General features: G+C 42.2%; 1 protein-coding gene and 1 pseudogene across 1 annotated transcript; both read right to left on the minus strand.

Moving 5' to 3' along the window:
- Nucleotides 1-3,718: 3,718 nt before the first annotated feature.
- On the minus strand, nucleotides 3,719-7,165 carry LOC110544686 (speckle-type POZ protein-like; annotated as a pseudogene).
- Nucleotides 7,166-7,260: 95 nt separating this feature from the next.
- On the minus strand, nucleotides 7,261-8,340 carry LOC110544607 (speckle-type POZ protein-like). Its single transcript, XM_060393309.1, is given in 1 exon segment — nucleotides 7,261-8,340. A coding segment is annotated over 1 exon segment (1,080 nt).
- Nucleotides 8,341-11,572: the final 3,232 nt, after the last annotated feature.

Consider the following 11,572-nt stretch of genomic DNA (forward strand, 5'->3'; position numbering starts at 1 on the left):
CTAACAATTGGAGCACAGTGCTTTTGCTGGTCCTGAAACCTGTCTCTGAATCTTTTTCCCATCGCTGGCTGCCTGTGTGGCCTCAGTAGGAGCCCATGTGTTTATTCCTAGTGGGACTTGATATGCGAGGGTCAGCTGGTATTCATGGGAAATATTCTCTTCTCTGATGAGAAGTGGAGGGGAAAACAGTGTATGGAGTGTTCACTGACAACTTCCTGTAGCCAGGTGGAACTACCAGTGGAGAGAGGGGGACACCAACTCACTCACAAAACCTTCTGTTTGAAATGTGTCTCCTGTATAAGAAGTGTAGGGATTAGAGTGGTCCCTGGGAGTAGAGAATAAAAAGGACCAAAAGAGAATATAAAGTTAAATAGTTACATAGTTAAATAAATAATTACATAATTAAAAGTTAAAAAATAAAAGAAAGAGAGAAATAAAAAAAATCAGAGGAGGTAAATAAATCCCTTCAAGAAAGCCATGAAGGCAAAAAAAAAAAAACCCTCCAAAACCCAAAAAACAAACCAACCCAACAAAAACAAACTGTTGTAGAAACTCAATAAAACACTTGAAGAACTGAAGATGATAATAGATGCAATAAAATGAAAACAAACTGAGGGAACTCTGGAAATGAAAAATCTGAGTAAGTGAACAGGAAATATAGACACAAACATTACCAACAAAATACAAGGTAAAGACTAGAGAGTTCAGGTGTTGAAGATATTATAATAGAAAATGAAAATGTCAAATCCAAAAGAAATTTTCTGACTTGATTCATCCAGGATTTCTTGGACATTATCAAAAGATCAAACTAAAAAATGATAGGACTAGAAGGACCTGAGAATCCCAGCTCAAAGGCCCAGAAAATATTGTAAACAAAATCATATAAGAAAAGTCCCCTAACCCAAGGAAGATACAGATAAAAATACAGGAAGCATCCAGAACACCAAATTAATTGGACCACAAATGAAAGTTCCCTTGCCACACCATAATCAAAACACTAGACGTACAGAAAAGGAAAGAATATGAATAGTTCCAAGGAAAAAAGACCAAGTAACACATTAAAGGGCAGACCCAACTTCTCACTGGAGACTCCAAAAGCAAGTAGGGCCTGGTGAGATAAAATAAGATATTTGGGATAACATGATTGACAAGAAAATTTCATCCTGAGTGAAGTAACACAGACCCAGAAAGACACACATGGTTGTGCTCACTTGTGAGGACATATATTGGTATAATGTTCTTGTGGAATGTACACAATTACCCTTGTTCATTAAAATGCAGATCTCTCTACACCAGCATGTGGTTTCAATCTAAACATTACATTGGGATGTAAACATCACATTGGGATTCTAAGCATCACCTGTTCAAGTTTGTGTAAATATACTACCATTTGTTCTCTGTATTGTGAATAAAATTCTCTCCAATGCTGTGCAATGGAGAGAATAGGGTAGAACATCCTGGTCTGAGAAGGAGGAGAAAGAAGCAAGTGAGAGGAGTCTGAGAGGAGAGATCAGAAGGACAAAACTTGGAACCATAGGAGAGATGAACCTGGAATTAAGCTATGAGGAACAGCAAGTATAATGTGGCAAATCTGAATGGGAGGAAACTATGTCGGTTTAGAGGTTTAGGATGGAGTAACTATTGCCTAGCATTGTGCTCTATGTTAATTAAATAAATCCTAGTCTCTGTATGGTGGTTTTGGTATACAGCTGGTTTAGGAATAACTATTGTATACCTAAAACATAAACTAATATTAAAAAATTAATATTCAACAACATAATTATTATCCATATAGTATATGATAACCATGCTATAATACACAAACCCAAAGAAGCCAAAGAGGACCCCAAAAAGTGTATTTGAATCCCACTCAAAGAAGGAAAAATAGACATCTGAAGTAAATATAATGAAGAAAATGGATGAAAAGGGGTGTGGAGATTTAGCAGGAATGGAGATCAGGTAAAGGGAGAGTGGGGAAGGAGGGTGATGGGAGAGGATAGACCTGTGCTAGGATGGAAATAGGTGTGGGCAGTAGACCTCTCTGAGACAGGGGAAGCTACCAGAAGGCTATAGGGACTCCCTAACAGAGATATATAGTAGTGCAGTGTATGGAGTGTTCACTGACAACTTCCTGTAGCCAGGTGGAACTACCAGTGGAGAGAGGGAGATACCAACTCACTCACAAAACCTTCTGTTTGAAATGTGTCTCCTGTATAAGGAGTGTAGGGATTAAAGTGTAGTGGTGATTCAGGGAATGGCAAGCCAGTGAGCAGACCAACATGAGTCCCATTTCAAGAGAGAGCCAACACCTGACACTTTAATGAAACTTTGATGTGCTTGCAGACAGAAGCCTGCCTTCAGAAAGGCTTCATCCAACAGCAGATGGAAACAGGTACAGAGACCTACAGTCAATTAATAGGCCAATTTCCAGAAGTTTTGTGGAAGAGGGGGAGGAGGTTTGATGGAGCCAGAAGGGACAAGGAGTGCACAAGATGGCATAAGGAATCAACTAACCTAGGTCTTTGGGGACTCACAGAGACTGAACCACCAAACAAATAGCATGTAAAGCAGGACCCAGACCCCCTACACACATGGACCAGATGTGCAGCTTTGTCATCATAGGGATTCCCCAACAATGAGAGTAGAGGTTCTTTGTTGCCGGCCTTTGGATCACTTTCTTCCAAATGGACTGCCTGGTCTAGACTCAAGAGAAGATGTGCCCAGTCCTACTTGACATTCCAAGGCTGTTGCTATCCATCAGTGGTCTATCCTTCTCTGGGAATCAAGTGGGTGGGGACGCAAGGGAGGAGGTGGTATAGGTAGGGGATTAAAGAGGAGGAGGTAGGGTAAGTTCGCATCCTGATGTAAAGCAAATTGATTAATTAAGTAAATAAGTAATGAAGAAAAGAGTAGTTGATGCAGTAGACACCAAGTGCTAAGAAAAAGAAGAAAGGGTTTTAATAGGAAAGGAGCACTGAGGAGTCTGTACAAATCTGCAGAGCTGAGCAGAGCTGGATGCACTAAACTTGACTTTCCTAAATGTATAAACCAGAGAAATTCACAAAACATTTAAGTGTTTTTATTCATTTTATATTTAATTTGTAACATTTGCTATACGGAGATGTATGTGCCCACGGAGGCAAGAAAGTGCCTCAGATCCTTTGTGTTCGGTTACAAATGGTTGAACCTTCTCCTGTATGTGCCGGGAAGTTTGCAGGTGTCCTCTGCAAAAGCAACAGGTGCTCTTCCCAACTGAGTTATCACTCCTGTCCTTACAAACTGAGCTCATAAAACAGTCTCCTTTGCCTGTCCCTTCTCATATCATTACAGGTTCATGGATGCTTTTTCCTTTGTTCTGATCCATCAGTCATGGATTCAGATCTAATCCAGACATGTTTCAGCCTAAAGAACCCTGGTTGAGATTTGTTTGTTGTGAGCAACTAAGTTCAATCTCAGTTTCCAACTAATGGGACAACTATCAAACCTGTATGGAAACAAAATAGATATGAGATAGAAAAAACCAGAGTCCAGAGGTATCCACCAGAACAGCATTCCACATTCCTCCACCTGTTTGAAATCTTAAGCCACAATGCTATCATTCCCCAGACTCACTGTGAATGCTGCAGCAATACAGAGTCTACCTGGGAGTTGCTGGTAACAACAGTGGCTGCTGCTCCAGGAACACAGGTGTAGGTGATGAGGAAGCAGGTGCTAAGATCTATCTCTTCAGGCGTTTGAGAACGGGTTCCAAGAAAGGCCTCTGTGCAGAAGCCAGGGCATGGAATGCTTCAGCCAGCAAGTGGGGATAGAAATCCACCATGACCTTCCACCCCAAGGTTTCAGAGACCTCAGAAGCATGAATTGTAATGAAATCCAGTGCCTGCATTTTCAGCTGCTCTGCACTGTGGAAGTCAGCCAGGATTAGAGTAAGAGCAGCATTCTCCATGGAGAGGTCCCTGCAGAGGGCATCCTCACACATACCTTCAAGCCCTCCAGGCCATACCTGTCAGCAGCTGCCAGCACACCAGTGGCCATGGTGTGGAGGTTTGGTGCCTTCCCCGTGTAAATGAAGCCCATCATCTCCTTGAATACTTGAGGCTCCAGGTCCTTGGTCTCAACTCTGTTCTTTCGCCTCTCCTACATGTCATGTTGAAACATGGCTCTGAAAACTGGAGAGTGAGCTGCTAAGATAGCCTTGTGAGCCCAGAATTCCTGACCAGATACCAAGAGACAGCAGTCTGTGAAGAGGGAATTCTTCCACACCTCCCCTAGCTCCCGAAGCTCTCAGCTGCCAGGTCGTCTGACATTTCTGCTGGAGGCAGTTTGAAGTTTCAACTTGGCCCCAAACAAAAAAATCAAGTTTGTTTTCCCTTTAACATGTAGGACACAATTACAGATACTGTAGAATCTTAGAATGTGCTCTCTGCTTTCTTCCCTCTTTGCTGAGACTGGAAACTTGGGTCTCTCTGTAATTTTCTATCCAGATTTCAGTATTAGTTTCAGAGAAGACAGTCCAGCCAGTCCCTTAGTGATTCTTACATCACTCCAATTACTTCTCTGTATACGATCTTAGGTCAATTTGGTAACTACTTTTGACAATTATACACAACTTTTGAAGTGTTTTCGATGTTCAATACATCCTTCCTTCACAATATGTTATATTTGCCAGTCCTGTAGAGTAACAGTACCTACAGAATTAATGTGTATATGTTTATGTATGTGTATATGCATGTATATACATATACATCCATACATACTTATATACATACTACAAAATGATTAAGGAGAATGACTTACCTGCTACTGTCAGGGTAATCCACTGATGGCAAACTGCACAGAAAGTCCAAGAAGCCAGTGAGTTGTTCAGTCCAGTAGGCTAGAAGTCTTGGCTTGTTCAATGTATGCTGGAATGCTGAAGAAGGAGGCTGCAATGCCAGTGAAGAGTTGGAATTCCAACAAGATGAGGGCAAGCAGGGGAATGAGCAAAGCTTCCTTCTTCCATGTCCTCATTTAGGCTTGCAGGAGAAGGTGTGGCCCAGTTAAAGATGTGTCTCCCATGACCAAGACCCGGATTAAAGGTGTGTGTCTTCTTGTTTCCAGGATTGAATCAAATGTGTCTTTGGACCTCCAAGTCAGTATTCAAAGTGGATCTACCCACTTGAAGTTAAGCAAAAACTTTCTTACAGGATGATAATCCAGTTTTGGGTATGAGTTAATTCCAGACGTAATCAAGTTTTTAACAAAAGGAGACATCATGTGTATTTTATCACAGTAGTTAAACTGCCACAAGTGAAGGGATCATGGTATGTACTCACTTATAAGGGGGCATTAGCCATTTGGTAGAGGATAACCATACTCCAATCCACAGACCCAAAGAAGCCAAGGAGGGCCTAAGGTAGGATATTTCAATCTCACTTAGAATGACAATAAAATGGAAACTGAATGAGGTGGAAGGAGAGAGGTAGGTGGGAGAGGGGTTTGGGAGGGAAACATAGTGGGATCATGTTGGGGGGATACAGGTTGTGGACTAAAAAGGAAGGACCTTGAGAGAGAAGAAAAATTGCTAAGATGGGGCATCTCTGAGAGAGGGGTGGCTCCCAGGAGTCAATGGGGGATAACCCTAGCTGAGATTCCTTGAAGCTAGGGATATGGAAACCCACTGTATCCATGGGGAATGCTCAGTGGAGGGAGGGAGAGACCCACTCACTCATAAAAGCTGCAACCTTAAATGTGTCTCACCAACAAGAAGTGTAGGGATTCAAGTGGAGTGGAGATTGAGGGAATGCCTAGCTGATGAGCAGACCAACTTGAGAGCCATCCCATGAGAGAGAGCCACCCGCTGATACTGTTACTGAAACAGATGTGCTTGCAAACAAAAGCCTAGCATAAATATTTTCTGAAAGGCTGCATCCAGTAGCAGATGGAAACAAATGCAGAGACCAACAGGCAATTAAGAGGCCAATATCCAGGAGCGTTGTGGAAGAGTGGGAGGAAGGTTTGAGGGAGCCAAGGGGTGAAAGACAGTACAAGAAGGCTTAGGGAATCAACTAACCTGGGCATATGGGTGCTCACAGAGACTGCACCACCAAGCAAAAAACATGTATGGGCTACACCCAGAACTCAAATACACATGTAGCAGATGTGCAGCTTGGTCATCATAGGAATTCCCTAACAATGGGTGTATAGCTTCTTTGTTGCCTGCCTTTGGATCACTTTCTTCTAACTGGACTGCATGGTCTAGCCTAAATAAGAGATGTGCCCAGTCCTACTTGACATTTCGAGGCTGGTTAATATGCATGGAGGTCTACCCTTTAATGGGGATAAAGTGAGTGGGGAAGAAAGAGAGGGGGAAGTAGAGATAAAAGGCTTAAATTGGAGGAGGTAGTGTAAGTTCACATCCTGATGCAAAGGCAATTGATTAATTAAGTAAGTAAGTAAAAAATAAAGAAAGTAAAAATGAGTTGCAACAGTAGACAGTGCTAAGAAAGAGAAGAAAGTGTTTTATCAGGGTGGGGAAATTGAGGAATCTGCACAAATACCCACAGCTGAGCAGAGCTGGATGCACTAAACTTCACTTCCTTAAACATAGAAACTCACAACTAACTTCATCATTTTTATTAATTTTATATTTTATTTCTAAGGGTTGGTATACAGAGATGTATGTGCCGATGGAGGCAAGAAAGTGCCTCAGAGTCTGTGTATGTCCAGTTACAGATGGTTGAAACCTCTTCTGTGTTTGCTGGGAAGCACCCAGGTGTTCTCTCCAAGAGCAACATTTGCTCTTCCCAATTGAGTTATCACCCTTGTCCTTACAAACTGAGCTTAAAAAAAAAAAAAGCCGTCTTTGTCTGTCCCTTCTCATATCATAACAGATTCATGTTTGTTTTCCCCTTTGTTCTGATCCCCTGGTCATGGGTTATGCTCAATCCAATTCAGAAATGTTTCCGTAAAAAAAACCCCTGTTAGATGTGTTTGTTGCAATCAACTGAGTTCAATCTCAGTTTCCAAGTCATGGGACAAGTATCAAACCAGTACAGCAACAAGTAGGCATGAGGTAGAATAAACCAGTGTCTAGGGCGGTCCACCTGACCACCATTCCACCTTCTTTCCAGCTGTTTGATATCTTTACCATAATGCTGTGCTTCCTGAGATTCACTTTAAACATGGCAGAAATACCATAGTCTACCTGGGAGTTGCTGGTAACAGTGGCTGCTGCTTCAGGAAGACAGGTATAGGTCACAAGGAAGCAGGTTCTAGGATCTATCTCTTCAGGCGTTTGAGAGGGGATTCCAGGAAAGGCTTCTGTGCAGATTCCAGGGCATGGAATGCTTCAGCCAGCAAGTGGGGATGGAAATCCACCAAGACTTTCCAACCCAAGGTCTCAGAAATCTCAGAAGCATGAACTGTAATGAAATCCAGTGCCTGCATTTTCAGCTGCTCTGCACTGTGGAGGTCAGCCAGGATGAGAGTGTGAGAGGCATTCTCCACACAGAGGTCTCTACAGAGGGCATCCTCACACATGACCTTCAAGCCCTCCAGGCCATACCTGTCAGCAGCTGCCAGCACACAAGTGGCCATGGTGTGGAGGTTTGGTGCCTTCCCTGTGTAAATGAAGCCCATCATCTCCTTGAAGACTTGAGGCTCCAGGTCCTTGATCTCAACTCTGTTCTTCTGCCTCTCCTCCATGTCATGTTTAAACATGGCTCTGAAAACTGGAGAGAGAGCTGCTAAGATGGCCTTGTGAGCCCTGAATTCCTGACCAGATACCAAGAGGCAGCAGTCTGTGAAGAGGGAATTCTCCCACAGTGCTCCCAGCTCATCTGTCAAAGAGCATCTTGGAATCTTGATAACAGATGTCTGTCGAGAAAGGCTGATGACATCTTGGCCCATACTCACCTTGCAAAAGAGTGTGAGGCTGCCATCAGGTAGTAGCCATTGGGCCTGGGACAGGAGGAACTCTCGAGGGATGAACTTTTTGAATCCCCAGTGTTGGTATGGCAGGAAACCCTTGACATTTTGGCTCTCCACATTATTTCATTTCTCCCCATTGTCATCTAAGATCCAAAACTGGAACTTTGCCCAAGTGGGGCTCTTTGGACAGCTGAGCAATGCCAGGTAAACTGAAAGGTAATCTCTGCTTTCTTCATCAAACCCATTCTGGTATAATTTCAAACACCATTTTCTTTGGTCATTGTCTTCTGATGAGAAAACTGGACTGCTAATGGCTTCGCTCAATCCCTCCAGAGAAAAATGGAAGTTACTGATTGTCCACTTGTAGGAAAATGTCTTGATTGTGATATGTGTGGAGCCCCAGTTCTCAGCTGCCAAGTCCTCTGTCATTTCTGCTGTAGGCAGTTTAGAAATTAAACTGGATCAAAAGAAAAAAAAAGAGAGCTAGCATTATTTTCTCTTCACCATGCAGGACACAATTATAGATGATTATTAAAATTTACTTTCAAATACACCTTGGTTCTCTATTCTATAACTTTGTAAATTTGTATCTCTCTGAAAATATTTATCTAGATAATTGAATATTAGTCAGAGAAGTTAGCACCAGTCACTAGCCACTACTAAATTGTGTGTGTGTGTGTTGACTTTTAAGTCAATGGTATTTAGTTTGTATTATCATATCCAACTTTTGAAGAGTGGAAAATATTAGAGACTTGCATTTACATGTGCTGTATTAGTCAGGGTCCTCTAGAGTAGCAATGAACAGAAGGAACTTTTTTCTATATATGCAGAAAGTGGAATTTTGACAATGACTTACAGGCTGCAGTTCAGCTAATCCAATCATAGTTAAAGCCAGTACTCACTTAATCCACAAGGCTAAAAGTCTCAGGTGGTCTTCAGTATATGCTGTACTCCTGAATAAGTAGGCTCTAATGCCAGTGAAGTGATCCACTTGCTATCACCTTGAGGTCGAGCAGGCAAAGAACCAAGGTTTCCCTCTTCCATGTGCTTATATAGGCTTATGGCAGAAGGCGTGGCCTAATTAGAGGTGTGTGTTTATCCTACCTCAAAAGTCTGTATCTGAATTGGGTCTTCGTACTTCATCGTAAGCAAAATATTCTAATAGGTGTGCTCTCCCAGTTTGAACTTTACTAAGTTCCAGAATTTATCCTATTGGGAGGGGGAAAAAGGACATCAAAAGTGTGTTGGGCTTACCATGGTCAATGTTCCTTAAAAAAGGATGAAGGCAGTATCTCTCCAGCTATTGTTTACCTTTGTGATTGTGTTACACTCATCCCTGCCAGAGACAGGGAAGGGTGTTGTCTCTGTCTTGTAAGGGTTCTGAGTGTTCACAGCATGGAGGATGGGAGGAAGAGCTTGTATATGCTGTCCAGGAAGCAGAGCCAGGAAGCTGTGAATGTGGGGTTCTTTCTGTCTTTTATTCCAAACAGACCAGCAGTCTGTTTGATGGATCCTCTCAGTTTTTTGCTGGTCTTATACTTTTCTCTCAGAGAATCATCCTTGGAAATATTTGCCAAGCTCTACTTGAGGGTGGGGTTTATGAATATCCTAAAGTTTTCTCGATTCAATCATAGAAGAGAGTTATTCAATACCTCATGTTCTGCATCCTCCCCTGGTGAATTCTATCCATTCAACCTTAGAACTGCCATGCTTGCTCTGCTAGGCTTTAGTACTGAGAGATTATGCAGGTTTCCAAAGATTATTCAGGTTTCTAAGGGAGCAGCATATAGTCAACAGTACCCAGTATTATGCTTTGTGATATTTCCCATTCTGTAAAGTGATGTGTAAATGCTCCCTACATCTCTTTTCTCTTCTCAGTTCTTCACATCTTGGAGAGACTCACTAAGCCTAGAGAACATGGAAATAGTTTCTGTGATTCAATCAGCTCAGCAGTTCCCAGGCAGCTCTCTTTTGAGTCTGGCTCCAATGCTGCTCATCCCTCAGTACAGCATAATTCAGTCAATTGGCTTCGATTCTTTGACTTTGGCTCCTTAGTTAGACTTCTTGTGTGTCTTTACTAAATGTTTCCCAGGTGGCTTTAGTTTTCAGTTAACTGGTACACCTTCTCAAATCTGTCATTTGGATGTTTGCAGGTGATCAATGCAGGCCACCTCCTTGGCAAGAATTGTGCTTCTAATTCTGCTTACTGAGCACAGAAGAGCATGATCCAGGAGAGTGGGAGCAGCCTCTTACAGGAGAGCTGCAATCCTCTGGAGCAGGAAGCTTGGGCTCTGACCATAAAGGTTCTCAGTCTTGGAGTGAGAAAGGGGAAAGTGCTCTTTGTTGGATAGTTCTCTTTGAGACATGACTGACAAAAGGAATTCAGTTTGTAATACCATGATCACGGAAACTCAGAGTCCACCATGTGATGACTCCATGCAAGACAGCTTTATTAGGACATTGATCAAACTCGGGACCCAGGTCTCACTGATGCAGCAGCAGAGAACTGGGACCCTGAGCTCTGAGTGAGCAGAGTTTTTAAAGGGAAAGATTGCAAGCAGGGGGTTTCCATGATAGCAAGCAGGGGTGTACTTGATATTATGACAGAAAGCAGGTGGGTTCATGCCTCGATGTTACAGGATTGGGTAAAAGCCATAGGGGAGAGGTGACTGTTTGCATAGTCACAATTGCCATTCTTAAAAACTACATCTTAATCACTGGGGAGAATTTTCCCAACCAATTCTCATTAATTACTGCCAGAGAGATTGTCTCTATTTTATACTAAATATTCATTATGTGATATTTCCTGAAAGCAGTTGCTAGAAGAGCAAACTTTGTTTTCTGCCAGGTCACATTCTGTAGTATTTCCTGGTACCTGAGTTCAGTTTACACTCAAGAAGCCTCCTCATTTCAAAATGGAGTCACTCAGGCTAACTTAATCTCTTCATTCCCCCCTTTTCTTGTAAATAAAGAGGCCAATCTAGGGCTCTTACAGACAATGGTCAGCTTCTAATAGGCAGTACTGGGTTCTAGTTAACATCAACTACATAATCCCTAGTCTTTGTCTAATATATCCTAACAACTTTTTAAGCAAGCATGATCCAAAAATGACCATAAGCAAAAGATTCTGCCTTTGAGCTGTTATAATACTGGCTTTGAACATCCAGTATTGCAGTACTGAAAGGGTTAGACTAAGTTTGTAACCTGTATGTCTTCTACAGCCTATAGTTTTGTGTTTTAGGTTCAGGTTAAGCTTTCCAGAGAATTGAGTAATGTGAACCTATCTGTGAGGACAGATAAAAAAAAAAAAAAAGCCTTCAAGCAATGACCTTCACTCAGCAAAAGAAAGACCAGACCCTTGTTTTTGAGATATTGTTTCTTAGCAACCAATCCAGATGGCCTCAGTCCTTCTTCTGAGTAGCTCCTGACCTCCAGCCAAAAGTCTGAAACCCCAATCTTCAAGGATGGGCTAACCACCCCCACTTTCAATTTCAGCTGCATCCACACTTGGCAGGACTGGCCAAGCTTTAGTACCTAAGACTAACCAATTATCTTACTTTATAGCTTCCTCATCCAATCCTAAATTGCCAAAACTGCAACTTCAAATTTCCCACAATTTTTCTTTTAAAAATCTAAGGTCTTTGTCTTCCAGTGCCACTCT

This window comes from Meriones unguiculatus, chromosome 10 (assembly GCF_030254825.1).
Source record: "Meriones unguiculatus strain TT.TT164.6M chromosome 10, Bangor_MerUng_6.1, whole genome shotgun sequence".
Taxonomy (NCBI): Eukaryota; Metazoa; Chordata; class Mammalia; order Rodentia; family Muridae; genus Meriones; species Meriones unguiculatus.